At 54.8% G+C, this 15536-nt stretch overlaps 1 protein-coding gene across 1 annotated transcript in view; it reads right to left on the bottom strand.

Moving 5' to 3' along the window:
• Positions 1 to 1379: 1379 nt before the first annotated feature.
• LOC144950146 (solute carrier family 15 member 1-like) overlaps positions 1380 to 15536 on the bottom strand; it is a 63836-nt gene continuing 49679 nt past the window's right edge. The window contains exons 9-12 of the mRNA XM_078880208.1: positions 8337 to 8430; positions 6866 to 7012; positions 2505 to 2612; positions 1380 to 1625 (exon numbers count right to left, since the gene is read on the bottom strand). Coding sequence (XP_078736334.1) covers positions 1380 to 1625; positions 2505 to 2612; positions 6866 to 7012; positions 8337 to 8430 — 595 coding nt within the window. The remainder of the gene's footprint in view (positions 1626 to 2504; positions 2613 to 6865; positions 7013 to 8336; positions 8431 to 15536) is intronic.

The raw sequence follows: 15536 nt of genomic DNA on the forward strand, positions 1-15536 counted from the left end.
GTGGAATGTCCACGACCTTTTGGTGAAAAAAGACGCAACAGCTGGGAGTCCCGACGGTATAAATCACGATGATTTTGATTGCCGTTATTTGCATCCATGATCAACATCCTCGACATTAACACAATAAACATAATTAACATCATCATTAACACTGTCAATATAGTCATTAACATCATAGTTAACACTTATCCTCATTGATATCGTCATCGTTAACATTGTAAACATAATTAACATCGTCAATATTAACATCATCATTAACATCATCATTAACATCGTCAACATCCTCATCATCGTCAATATTGACATCTTCATTTTCGTCAACATCAATGCTATTGAGATCATCAGTGACATCGTCATCACCCATCATCGTCATCATCATCATCGATTCATTGTTTATTCCTGGTTAGGCCCCCAAACTGATTTCACTAAACGTGTCGCGAGACCCTCCAGCAACGGACACGGCGTGCGACTCGCGCACGTCCACGCTCACCAGGTGAGTTCGAGAGCGATCCCTACCGCGAGGCTGAGCAGCGATTGCTGCCGCAACGTTTCGCCTGGAACCGTGCCGAGCATCTTCGTGAAGTGAGACTTTGATTTGTTTGGCTGTGTCGGGTGGTGGTGGAGGAGGGCTTTACAACACACCTTTACGCAAATCTACTACATGTAAATCATCGTCGACATCGTCATCACATCTACAGTGATGCTGCTCTGCTCACCGCTCTATGACTCTGATCAGCATCGTCACGGAGGGTGATGTGGGAAGTGGGTGTGAGGGGGGAGCAGCGGGAGATGGAGGGAGCAGCGGGAGAGGGGGGGATGGGGGGGGGAGCAATGTTTGATCCCACGTGGCAGTGAAGGCCCCTCTGTGCTCTCGACCGTAGCCGTGGCGACTGCGGGGAGCTGCAGAGGCCCCCGTCAGCTTCTGGGCGTGCTCGAGCGACCCAGGGACGTCCTGGATGCCCCATGGTGGTGGTGGTGGGGCCGTGGTGGCGGTGGTGGTGGTGGTGGTGGGGCCGTGGTGGCGGTGGTGGTGGTGGTGGTGGGGCCGTGGTGGCGGTGGCGGTGGTGGTGGTGGTGGTGGGGCCGTGGTGGTGGTGGTGGTGGGGCCGTGGTGGCGGTGGCGGTGGCGGTGGTGGTGGTGGGGCCGTGGTGGTGGTGGTGGTGGTGGGGCCGTGGTGGCGGTGGCGGTGGTGGTGGTGGTGGTGGGGCCGTGGTGGCGGTGGTGGTGGGGCCGTGGTGGCGGTGGTGGTGGTGGTGGTGGGGCCGTGGTGGCGGTGGTGGTGGTGGTGGTGGGGCCGTGGTGGCGGTGGCGGTGGTGGTGGTGGGGCCGTGGTGGCGGTGGTGGTGGGGCCGTGGTGGCGGTGGTGGTGGTGGTGGCCCTACATCTTGGTCTGCTTGAGCGGCTCATCGTAAACTCCCGCGAGCTCCATGCCTCCTCTGTGCTCATCCTTGGATTTTTCTTCTCCGCCTCCTCCCGATGCTCGCCGGCGCTCCTCCTCCTGGTCGAGGCGGTCGAACTCTCGCTCCACCTCGGCGGGGTCCACGTAGGTGTAGAAGTACGCCATGACGGCGAAGAGCACGCTCAGCGCGAAGAGCAGCCCCGCAAACAGGAAGAACTCGGCGTACTGCGGGGACACGCGGGGACACGCGGGGACACGCGGGGACACGGGGACAGAGATGCGGGGACATCGGTCATGCGGACACGGGATGCGGGGACGCGGATCATGGGGACACGGGGACATGGATCACGGGGACACGGGGACACGGTCTATGAGACACACGGGCGCAGAGCTACGTGGACACGTGGACACTGGCGCGGGGTGCGGTGATGTTCGGAGTTGAACGAGCGGAGCCCTAAGTGACGTCACCGTCACTTAGTGGTGAATGATGGCTGCTGCTGCTGTTGTTGTATATGTGTGTGGTGTGTCACTGTGTGTGACGTGTGTGTGACGTGTGTGTACATGTGTGTATGTGTGTGCGCGTGTGTGCGTGGGCCACGGTCATTTCAGACGACGGTCACCCCACGGCCCCCGCCCCTGTGACGGCCTCGCAGGGCACGAGCGCTGGTGGTGGTGGTGTTGGTGGTGGTGGTGGTGTTGGTGGTGGTGTTGGTGGTGTTGGTGGTGTTGGTGGTGGTAGTGGTGGTGTTGGTGGTGGTGGTGGTGTTGGTGGTGGTGGTGGTGTTGGTGGTGGTGGTGGTGTTGGTGGTGGTGGTGGTGTTGGTGGTGGTGTTGGTGGTGGTGTTGGTGGTGTTGGTGGTGTTGGTGGTGGTAGTGGTGGTGTTGGTGGTGGTGGTGTTGGTGGTGGTGGTGGTGGTGGTGTTGGTGGTGGTGGTGGTGGTGGTGTTGGTGGTGGTGTTGGTGGTGGTGGTGGTGTTGGTGGTGGTGGTGGTGTTGGTGGTGGTGTTGGTGGTGGTGTTGGTGGTGGTGTTGGTGGTGGTGTTGGTGGTGTTGGTGGTGGCGGTGGTGGTGGTGTTGGTGTTGGTGGTGATGTTGCTGCTGCACCTGCTGGGTCATCTGGCCGGCCTCGGCCACGATGAGCACGATGATGTTGCCGAAGGCCACGGTGAGCAGCCACGCCGCCTGCAGCACCGACTTCATGTTGGGCGGCGCCTGCACACGGCACGCACACGCGTGTTACACACACACACACACGCGTGCTACACACACACACACACGTGTTACACACACACACGCGTGTTACACACACACACGTGTTACACACACACACGTGTTACACACACGTGTGTCACACACACGTGTGTGTCACACACACACGTGTTACACACGTCACACGCGTGTTATACACACACACACGTGTTACACACGTCACACGCGTGTTACACACACACACACGTTACACACACACACACACACGTGTTACACACACACGTGTTACACACACACACGCGTGTTACACACACACACGCGTGTTACACACACACACACGTCACACGTGTTACACACACACGCGTGTCACACGTGTTACACACACACGCGTGTTACACACACACACACACGTGTTACACACACACACACGTCACACGTGTTACACACACACGCGTGTTACACACACACACACGCGCGTGTTACACACACACACACGCGTGTTACACACACACACACACACGCGTTACACACAAACACACGCGTGTTACACACACACACACGTGTTACACACGTCACACACGTGTTACACACACACGTGTTACACACACACGTGTTACACACACACGTGTTACACACGTCACACGCGTGTTACACACACACACACGTGTTACACACACACGCGTGTTACACACACACGCGTGTTACACACACACGCGTGTTACACACACACGCATCAAACACGCATTACACACACCCGTTACACGTGTTACACACATGTTAGACACACATTACGCAAGCACATGTGACACACACGTGTTACAGACATGTTACACATGTTATACACCCACATGTTACATGCATATTACACATGTAACACACATGTAACACACATTACACACGTTACACACGTACATATTACACACACGTATTACACACACACAATAAAGACACGTGTTACACAAATGTTAGACACGTCACACACGCACGTCACACATAGGTTACACGCGCACACACACATGCTACACACACACATCACAAGTTACACATACATGTTACACACACACGCTAAACACACACGCTACACACACACGTCACAAGTTACACACGCATGCTACACACACGAAAAGTTTTGGTTTAGCCATATGTGTTTGTTGTCGTACAGAGTTAGACTGATAACTTTAATCGAAGTTGTCTTGTGGTTGTTATTGTTTGACTGGCATCCCACTGGGATGTTTGCACGCAGCGTTGATACGCGGTGGCTTTTTCTGGAAGACTTTGCTGATTTTCTGTTTGCACGTCGTCACTTTAAGATGTCCCTTGTTCATGTTTGTGTTTGTTGCGGTTGCACCCGAATCAAGAGCCGAATGGCTCACAGGGCTATACCGAATACATGAACTGAAAATAAATGAACTGAACACACGTGACATGCGCGCTACACACACACACAGGTCACACACGCACGTGACACACGCGTTTGTGTCACACATGTTACACATGTTACACACGCACGTGACACAAAGACGACGCATGATGCCACCCCCACATTAGGTTGTTGTGGGTTGTGAGACAAGCGGGAGATGGTGGTGATGATGGTGAGGGAGATGGTGGTGATGGTGGTGAGGGAGATGGTGGTGATGGTGGTGATGGTGGTGAGGGAGATGGTGGTGATGGTGGTGAGGGAGATGGTGGTGATGGTGGTGAGGGAGATGGTGGTGAGGGAGATGGTGGTGATGGTGGTGAGGGAGATTGTGGTGATGGTGGTGTGGGAGATGGTGGTGATGGTGGTGAGGGAGATGGTGGTGGTGGTGGTGGTGGTGAGGGAGATGGTGGTGATGGTGGTGAGGGAGATGGTGGTGATGGTGGTGAGAGAGATGGTGGTGATGGTGGTGAGGGAGATTGTGGTGATGGTGGTGTGGGAGATGGTGGTGATGGTGGTGAGGGAAATGGTGGTGATGGTGGTGAGGGAGATGGTGGTGATGGTGGTGAGGGAGATGGTGGTGATGGTGGTGAGGGAGATTGTGGTGATGGTGGTGTGGGAGATGGTGGTGATGGTGGTGAGGGAGATGGTGGTGATGGTGGTGAGGGAGATGGTGGTGATGGTGGTGTGGGAGATGGTGGTGAGGGAGATGGTGGTGGTGGTGGTGGTGGTGGTGGTGAGGGAGATGGTGGCGATGGTGGTGAGGGAGATGGTGGTGATGGTGGTGTGGGAGATGGTGGTGAGGGAAATGGTGGTGGTGGTGGTGAGGGAGATGGTGGCGATGGTGGTGAGGGAGATGGTGGTGGTGGTGAGGGAGATGGTGGTGATGGTGGTGAGGGAGATTGTGGTGATGGTGGTGAGGGAGATGGTGGTGATGGTGGTGAGGGAGATTGTGGTGATGGTGGTGTGGGAGATGGTGGTGATGGTGGTGAGGGAGATGGTGGTGGTGGTGGTGGTGGTGGTGGTGAGGGAGATGGTGGTGATGGTGGTGAGGGAGTTGGTGGTGATGGTGGTGATGGAGATTGTGGTGATGGTGGTGTGGGAGATGGTGGTGATGGTGGTGAGGGAAATGGTGGTGATGGTGGTGAGGGAGATGGTGGTGATGGTGGTGAGGGAGATGGTGGTGATGGTGGTGAGGGAGATTGTGGTGATGGTGTTGTGGGAGATGGTGGTGATGGTGGTGAGGGAGATGGTGGTGATGGTGGTGAGGGAGATTGTGGTGATGGTGTTGTGGGAGATGGTGGTGATGGTGGTGAGGGAGATTGTGGTGATGGTGGTGAGGGAGATGGTGGTGGTGGTGGTGGTGGTGAGGGAGATGGTGGCGATGGTGGTGAGGGTGGTGTGGGAGATGGTGGTGAGGGAGATTGTGGTGGTGGTGAGGGAGATGGTGGCGATGGTGGTGAGGGAGATGGTGGTGGTGGTGGTGAGGGAGATGGTGGTGATGGTGGTGAGGGAGATTGTGGTGATGGTGGTGAGGGAGATGGTGGTGATGGTGGTGAGGGAGATGGTGGTGATGGTGGTGAGGGAGATGGTGGTGAGGGAGATGGTGGTGATGGTGGTGTGGGAGATGGTGGTGGTGGTGAGGGAGATGGTGGTGGTGGTGGTGGTGGTGGTGGTGGTGGTGGTGAGGGAGATTGTGGTGATGGTGGTGAGGGAGATGGTGGTGATGGTGGTGAGAGAGATGGTGGTGATGGTGGTGAGGGAGATTGTGGTGATGGTGGTGTGGGAGATGGTGGTGATGGTGGTGAGGGAAATGGTGGTGATGGTGGTGAGGGAGATGGTGGTGATGGTGGTGAGGGAGATGGTGGTGATGGTGGTGAGGGAGATTGTGGTGATGGTGGTGTGGGAGATGGTGGTGATGGTGGTGAGGGAGATGGTGGTGATGGTGGTGAGGGAGATGGTGGTGATGGTGGTGAGGGAGATGGTGGTGTGGGAGATGGTGGTGATGGTGGTGTGGGAGATGGTGGTGGTGGTGAGGGAGATGGTGGTGGTGGTAAGGGAGATGGCGGTGTGGGAGATGGTGGTGATGGTGGTGAGGGAGATGGTGGGGATGGTGGTGGTGAGGGAGATGGTGGTGGTGGTGGTGAGGGAGATGGTGGTGATGGTGGTGTGGGAGATGGTGGTGGTGGTGGTGAGGGAAATGGTGGTGATGGTGGTGAGGGAGATGGTGGTGAGGGAGATGGTGATGGTGGTGGTGAGGGAGATGGTGGTGAGGGAGATGGTGGTGATGGTGGTGAGGGAGATGGTGGTGAGGGAGATGGTGGTGATGGTGGTGAGGGAGATGGTGGTGGTGGTGGTGGTGAGGGAGATGGTGGTGGTGGTGGTGGTGAGGGAGATGGTGGTGATGGTGGTGAGGGAGATGGTGGTGAGGGAGATGGTGATGGTGGTGGTGAGGGAGATGGTGGTGAGGGAGATGGTGGTGAGGGAGATGGTGGTCAGGGAGATGGTGGTGATGGTGGTGAGGGAGATGGTGGTGAGGGAGATGGTGATGGTGGTGAGGGAGATGGTGGTGAGGGAGATGGTGATGGTGGTGAGGGAGATGGTGGTGAGGGAGATGGTGGTGATGGTGGTGAGGGAGATGGTGGTGATGGTGGTGAGGGAGATGGTGGTGAGGGAGACAGTGGTGATGGTGGCGAGGGAGACAGTGGTGATGGTGGTGAGGGAGATGGTGGTGATGGTGGTGAGGGAGATGGTGGTGAGGGAGACAGTGGTGATGGTGGCGAGGGAGACAGTGGCGATGGTGGTGAGTGAGACGGTGGTGATGGTGGTGAGTCTGTACCTGTGAGTATGAGAACTCGAGACCCGTGACGGAGAAGATGACCTCTCCGATGGTGAGCAGCAGGTACTGGGGCACCTGCCATCCCATGTGCACCGAGTTAGGCTGGATGTCCACCTCGCTCCGCCTGAGCAGCTCGCCCGCCGCGTTCTGGGCGGTCAGAGGGGCCACAGACTCAAACGTCAACATCATCACCACCATCATCATCATCATCATCGTCACCATCATCATCACCGTCACCATCATCATCATCATCACCACCATCATCATCATCACCACCATCATCATCATCACCATCATCATCACCGTCACCATCATCGTCACCATCATCATCACCATCATCACCATCACCATCTTCATCATCACCACCATCATCATCACCACCATCATCATCATCACCACCATCATCATCATCACCGTCACCATCATCATCACCATCATCATCATCACCGTCACCATATTCATCATCACCACCATCATCGTCACCACCACCATCATCATCATCACCACCATCATCATCACCACCATCATCATCACCACCATCATCACCGTCACCATCTTCATCATCACCGTCAACATCATCATCACCGTCACCATCTTCATCATCACCGTCATCATCATCATCATCATCATCACCGTCACCATCTTCATCATCATCACCGTCAACATCATCATCATCACCATCATCATCACCGTCAACATCATCATCACCGTCCTCGTCCTCACCATCACCACCATCAACATCATCAGCATTAGCAGAACCATCATCACCGTCAACATCATCAGCATCATCACCGTCAACATCATAATCACCACCGTCAACATCATCACCACCGTCATCATCATCATCATCACCGTCAACATCATCACCATCACCGTCCTCATCATCACCATCATCACCGTCACCATCATCACCATTAGCAGAACCATCATCACGGTCATCAGCTGAATCACCACCATCACCACCATCATCATCCTCACCATCACCGTCCTCATCATCACCATCAGCAGAACCATCATCACAGTCACAGTCATCAGCAGAACCATCATCACCACCACCATGGTCATCAGCAGAACCATCATCAACAGAAGCAGTGTAATCATCAAGGTAATTAGCAACAGCGGCTGCTTTAACATCATCAGCAGCATAATAATCATCAGCAACAGCGTCATCATCAGCAATGTCATCATCTTGATCATTATCAGCAGAATAATCAATAGCAGCGGTATCATCATGGTCATCAGCTTCTATTGGTTTAGAATTATCAGTAGAAGCAGCAAATGCGTCAACAGCTGCATCGTGATGCTGATGCTATTACTGCTGCTGTTCATGCCGATGATATTACTGCTGATCACGATCTGTAATTTACGCGACGAAGCTCGTGGTCTCGCTGTGGGGTGCCGCTCATCTTCACACGGGGGGAGCTGTAGGAAAGTCCCCGTTCCCCGGCCGGGACCCAGGCTGTCCACCCACCTCATAGAGCAGGATCGTGTAGCTGCCCCCGAAGCCGATGTTCTCAACGAAAACGCCGAGCACCGATGAGTTCCCATCCTTCACTTGGATATTACTGCCGCACACACACAGAAAATATCCCCCATGTAGCCTTCACAGACTATGGGGCTGTCCATAAATGACGTCACGCGATTTTGGACGATTTTTTTACCCCCCCCCCCCATCGTCACACGGCGTCACAAAAAGGCAGACCCCCTTTCAAATATGACGTCACAAAGCTCTGCCCCCCCCCCCCCCCCAAAAAAAAAACATGCTTCAAATCGCTTTAAACTATTGTCATTGTATTGCGTATTTAATGTGGCGCTGCACTCTGATGTTGTAGGAGAAAACATTTATTAAAATGTCTATTTAATTAAGCAGAACGTGTTGTCTATATTTATTTAAAGTTGCTAATTTTGATGTGACGTCACATTTCTCAAACCCCCACCCCCCTCGTCACATATCGTCACAAATGTCTGACCCCCCCCCCCCCTAGGTGCGTGACGGCCCCTATTGGGGCGAGTGCTGTTATCGCGAGTGGCAGCACCTGTGAAGGCCGCCACTGTGACACACGAGCGGGTTGTTGTGATCAGCACCACACCCGACCGCCTTTGTCTTCCCAGCGACGATGTTTACTAGACAACGCATCAGGTTCTCATTTGATGCCGAGTCAATCTCGGGGAGGCACAGGACCGGTTCAGATAATAGTCACTGGTGCTGGCTGTGGGTTGTGGGCGGGAATCGAACTCAGGTGGGCGGTTTGGGTAGCACAGCCAGCCAAACAATGCACCACTCCTCTCCACATACACAACAACAACAACCGCCATTCGCCACTAAGTGGCGGTGACGTCACCACGACGCTTGTGCCAGGCCAAGTGCACCTTGAGGCCACGTGAAGTGTCGAACGCCCGCTGGCAGGAGGTCACGGGGCAGACCCAGGTGCCACGGGTCGACTGACCGAGATGACCAAGATGACTGGCTGAGACACCACCTGTGCCCCCTACTGTACCAACTTGCTGTGCTTTAGCCACCCGGCGCTCCGCTCGTTGTTGTGAGCGTCGCTCCTCCGCCCTCCGTTGTTGTTGGAGGGCGACTGCCTCCAACTGCCCAGTAGCGTCCTTCACGAGCCTCCTCCACTGAGGCCGATCTTGACACCGCTGGTACCAGTCATCGGCAAGTCCACTCAGCTCCACGTCCTCCTGTACCACATCACTTCATCTCTTCTCTAGCCCGTGCCGCGCCCGTTTAGCCCCCTCTATCCGGCCGAACAAAAGCTGTTTAGGCATGCGGTGGTGGCAGGGCATGCTAGCTACATGACCCAGCTAACGCAGCCTTGCCTGCCGGAGGAGCTCACCGATGGGACTTTGCCCAGATCTTTCAAGGATTTATGAGCTCCTCACACAATCCAGCCTGGTTAAACCCAGGATGGATCGTAGGCAGGCCAGCCTAAATGTTTCCAACCGGCGAAGATGCTCCATTAGGGGGGTCCACGTTTCGCAAGTGTAGAGAAGGGATGGAATGACTGTGGCCGAAAAGACCTGAAGCTTCGTGCGGAGCGACAGACCAGGTAGCTTCCACACAGCGTTACGCAACCAATTAAAATATATTGCCGCTCGACTGATTCGGAGTGAGACCTTTGCTGTTAAACTGGAGCTGGTCATAAGCAAACTGCCCAGGTATGGGAAACTCTCCACTCTCTCCACTACTGCCCCATCACCGATTGGGAGTTGTGGGGGTGGAGTGTCCGATGGTACAAAATACCCAGGCAGGTGCTTAGTTTGGTGGGGCTGATGGTAAGGCCCCACCTCTTAGTGGCACGCTCCAGTCTCAGCAGCAGCGTCTCGAACTCCTCCTCTGAATGAGCAGCTATTACCAAATCATCGGCATACATAACGTGGTTGACCAATAGGGAGCCATCCCTTGATCGCACCCGGGCATCGATCAGCCTCCCATTATATCAGTACCAAATGGAAATTCCCCCGGTACAGCTATTGAAGGCTTCACGAACTACGCGGTCAAAATAGATGTTAAATAATGTGGGAGCCAGAGGACATCCCTACCGCACCCCAAGGTGTACAGGGAAAGGCTCTGACTCCCGGCCACGGAGCTTTACCCGGGCCTGCTCACCATCATGAAGGTCCTTAATGATCATGAGCAGAGGGTCAGGGACTCCGAAAGCACGAAGAAAAACCCAGAGCCCAGGCCTACTGATGGTAGCATAGGCCTTAACCAGGTCAATAAAGCAGAGATGTAGGTCTTGTTGGAATTCCCTACATCTCTGCTGTAGCAGACGGACAAAAAATATGGCATCTGTGCAGGACCGTCCTTTCCTGAAACCGCATTGGGGCTCCGCAAGCACCTCCTCAGCGTGCCTAGCAAGGCGATGTTGAATAATCCTTGCCAGGACCTTTACGGGAATACTGAGGAGTGAGATGCCCCTGTAGTTGTTACAGTCTGTGCGGTCCCCCTTCTTAAAGAGGGGGACCACCAGGGCATCCTTCCAATCCTGCGGAAGCTGTCCAGTGGTCCAGACTGTTGTTATGATGTCATGTAGGGCAGTCTGTGCACAAACGCCACCCTCCCTGAGCATTTCGCTTGGGGGATCATCTCTGCACGGTGCCTTTCCTAGTCTCAGACTCCGGATCGCCTTCAGTACTTCCTAAACAGATGGCACCTCAGCCAGCCACCCACAGGGGGTGACCTCTTCCAATATTTGAGGCACCGCAGCCTCAGCAGGGTTATCCCCACTTTGTGCCATGATGTTTTCCTGGTTGAGGGAATTCCCCTCCCCCAGGACCTAACAGAAATGCTCAGCAAATCTGCAAACCTGTTCCTGGGGGTCGGAGATTGGATCACCGTTTTTGCCCCTAATGATGGTAATAGGTGTGGCGCTGCAGGTTACTTTTTTGATGGAATTAAATAGTGATTTGTGATCGCGGGCCACTGATGCAGACTCAATCTCCTCCGCAACCAGCGACCACCACCCATCCTTGCAGCGCCTTACGGCTCTCCGAACCTCTAAGCGAAGGCTGTGGTAAACCTCCTCATTCTCTGACGTGGGATGCTGTAGCCGATGAGAGTGGGCCTGTCGCTTTTTCTCAACTAACCTGAACACCTCCTCTGTCAGCCAGGGTTTCTGGGGAGGTCTGGACCGCGTACCCAAAGCAGCCATTGCCGCTTCATGAGTCACAGTCCTAAACCTCGCCCATTTACCCTCGAGATCAGGAGGAGTGGGGGACGATGCCAACCCCAGCTGCAAGCCATGATGAAATTCTCGCTTGCAACTTTCATCAGCTAACTGAGACCAGTCCACTTTAGGTTGGAATGGGGTCCTGGGTGTACACCCACCACCGGAGTGGAAGAATGGCAGGCGCATCTTAATGATGACTAGTCGATGGTCAGAGGGCAGATCAGCTCCACGGTATGTCCTGGTGTCAAGGACATGGGCTCGCATCCGCTGGTCCGTCACTATGTAGTCCAGCAGATGTTCTTGCTTGGACCCGGCATGCGTCCATGATGTTGTGTGGATGCGCCGATGCTGGAAGAGCGTGTTGGTAATTACAAGCCCATGGGCTGCACAGAAATCTAGCAGCCTCCTACCGTTGTTATTGAGCTGATCTGGCCCATGCCTTCCAATCACTCCAGACCAGGTGCCAGCATCATGACCAACTCGGGCATTGAAGTCACTCAACAAGATGACTCTGTCCCGAGTGGCCACTTTAGCCAGCACCTGTGACAGGAGGTCATAGAAGGCATCTGACTCATCGGCTTTGCCTGCATCCCTCCACGGATGTTCGTCTTCGGTGGGGGCATAAGTAACCACAACCACCACTCCTCGCCTCTGGTTGATGGGAATGCGAGCCCAAAGTATCCTGGGGCTTACAGCTTCCCACACCTCACCGCCACGCTCCCACGCCCCCTTCATTCTTTTGTTCAAAAGAAGAGCCACACCCTGTTGTTTGGCAGTCTCTTGCCTCGAGTAGAGGACTGTCCACCCCTCATGGTGGCAGGAGCCAGAACCGGTCCACCGGACCTTCTGAATGCCACAGAGATCCAGGCGGTACCGGTCCAGCTCCCGACAAAGGAGTGGCAGCCTCTCCTCCGCAGTGAGCATTCGAACATTCCACGTGGCCATCCGTAACGGCTTTACGTTGTTTCTGGAGGAGCACCGAGGGTGAAGATTCAATCTCCTGGCTCTGCCAATTGGGGTTTGGCCAGGAGACGTCATAGACGCCTGTCCTCCCGGGGCCTCCGGCACAAGCTTATTTGTGACAGGTTTATGTTTAATTCGTAGTTTCGTGGTAATTAATTGAAGGTGGAGAGGTTACCAGCCCCTCGCACACATACAGAGCCCCCGTTTAGCCACTGTGGTGGTCACAGACGCCATGAGGGGAGAGGCCAATGAGGCATTGGCCTTCACCCCACAGCACTGTCCACGACAGTGTTGCCCGTCCGGCACCGCGAGGAGGTAGGAGGTAACACACACACAGACAACCACACACACAGACACACACAAATACACACACAACACACGCACAAACATAGACACACACAAACATAGACACACACAAACACACACACAGACACACAAAAACACACACAAACACATAGAGACACACAGAAACACAACAACAACAAACAACAACCGCCATTCGCCACTAAGTGGCGGTGACGTCACCACGACGCTTGTGCCAGGCCAAGTGCACCTTGAGGCCACGTGAAGTGTCGAACGCCCGCTGGCAGGAGGACACGGGGCAGACCCAGCAGGTGCCACTGGTCGACTGACCGAGATGACCGAGATGACTGGCTGATGCACCACCTTTGCCCCCTACTGTACCAACTTGCTGTGCTTTATCCACCCGGCGCTCCGCTCGTTGTTTGAGCGTCGCTCCTCCGCCCTCCGTTGTTGTTGAAGGGCGACTGCCTCCAACTGCCCAGTAGCATCCTTCACGAGCCTCCTCCACTGAGGCCGATCTTGACACCGCTGGTACCAGTCATCGGCAAGTCCACTCAGCTCCACGTCCTCCTGTACCACATCACTCCATCTCTTCTCTAGCCCGTGCCACGCCTGTTTAGCCCCCTCGATCCGGCCGAACAAAAGCTGTTTAGGCATGCGGTGGCTGGGCATGCGGGCTACATGACCCAGCCAACGCAGCCTTGCCTGCCGGAGGAACTCACCGATGGGACTTTGCCCAGATCTTTCAAGGATTTGTGAGCTCCTCACACAATCCAGCCTGGTTAAACCCAGGATGGAGCGTAGGCAGGCCAGCCTAAATGTTTACAACCGGCAAAGATGCTCCATTAGGGGGGTCCACGTTTCACAAGCTTAAAGAAGGGAGGGAATGACTGTGGCCGAGAAGACCTGAAGCTTCGTGCGGAGCGACAGACCAGGTAGCTTCCACACAGCGTTACGCAACCGATTAAAAGATATTGCCGCTCGACTGATTCGGAGTGAGACCTCTGCTGTTAAACTGGAGCCGGTCATAAGCACACTGCCCAAGTATGGGAAACTCTCCACTCTCTCCACTACTGCCCCATCACCGATTGGGGGTTGTGGGGGTGGAGTGTCCGATGGTACAAAATACCCAGGCAGGTGCTTAGTTTTGGTGGGGCTGATGGTAAGGCCCCACCTCTTAGTGGCACGCTCCAGTCTCAGCAGCAGCGTCTCGAACTCCTCTTCTGAATGAGCAGCTATTACCAAATCATCGGCATACATAACGTGGTTGACCAATAGGGAGCCATCTCTTGATCACACCCGGACGTCGATCAGCCTCCCATTAAATCAGTACCAGATGAAAATTCCCCCGGTACAGCTATTGAAGGCTTCACGAACTACGCAGTCAAAATAGATGTTAAATAATGTGGGAGCCAGAGAACATCCCTGTCGCACCCCAAGGTGTACAGGGAAAGGCTCTGACTCCCGGCCACGTAGTTTTACCCGGGCCTGCTCACCATCATGAAGGTCCTTAATAATCCTGAGCAGATGGTCCGGGACTCGAAAGCACGAAGAACAACCCATAGCCCAGGCCTACTGATGGTATCATACGCCTTGACCAGGTCAATAAAGCAGAGATGTAGGTCTTGTTGGAATTCCCTACACCTCTGCTGTAGCAGACGACAGAAAATATGGCATCTGTGCAGGACCGCCCTTTCCTGAAACCGCATTGGGGTTCCGCAAGTCTCTCCTCAGCGTGCCTAGCAAGGCGATGTTGAATAATCCTTGCCAGAACCTTTCCTGGCACACTGAGGAGTGAAATGCCCCTGTAGTTGTTACAGTCTGTGCGGTCCCCCTTCTTAAAGAGGGGGACCACCAGGGCATCCTTCCAATCCTGCGGAACCTGTCCAGTGGTCCAGGCTGTTGTTATGATGTCATGTAGGGCAGTCTGTGCACAAACGCCACCCTCCCTCAGCATTTCGCTTGGGAGATCATCTCTACCTGGTGCCTTTCCTGGTCTCAGACTCCGGATCGCCTTAAGTCCTTCCTCAACAGATGGCACCTCAGCCAGCCACTCACAGGGGGTGACTTCTTCCTCCAATATTTGAGACACCGCAGCCCCAGCTAGCCTGAACACCTCCTCTGTCAACCAGGGTCTCTGGGGAGGTCTGGACCGTGTACCCAAAGCAGCCATTGCAGCTGCATGAGCCACAGTCCGAAACTTCGTCCATTTCCCCTCGTCATCTGGAGGAGGACGATGCCAACCCCAGCCGCAAACGATGATGTAATTCTCGCTTGCAACTTTCATCAGCTAGCTGAGACCAGGCCACTTTGGGTTTGAATAGGGTCCTGGATGTACATTCACCACCGGAGTGGAAGAAAGTCCCTGATCCTCTGGCCCATGCCTTCCAATCACTCCAGACCAGGTGCCAGCATCATGACCAACTCGGGCATTGACGTCGCCCATGGCACTGCTCACCACAGCGTTGCCGTCCGGCACCAACGAGGGGGTAGGGGGTTGTTTTTGCCGGACAGACACACATACACGCGCATGCAGACGCACATACACACATACACTCAGATGCACATACACGCAAATACACACAGACCAAATACAAATCCCCCATGTAGCCTTAACAGACTGTTGGGGCAAGTGCTGTTAGCGAGTAGCCCCTATGAAGGCCGGCACGGCACACGAGGGGGTGGGGGGCCAGGACCACGCCCGGCCGCCTTTGTTTCCCCACACA

The sequence above is a fragment of the Lampetra fluviatilis genome, chromosome 56, assembly GCF_964198595.1.
Source record: "Lampetra fluviatilis chromosome 56, kcLamFluv1.1, whole genome shotgun sequence".
Classification (NCBI taxonomy): domain Eukaryota; kingdom Metazoa; phylum Chordata; class Hyperoartia; order Petromyzontiformes; family Petromyzontidae; genus Lampetra; species Lampetra fluviatilis.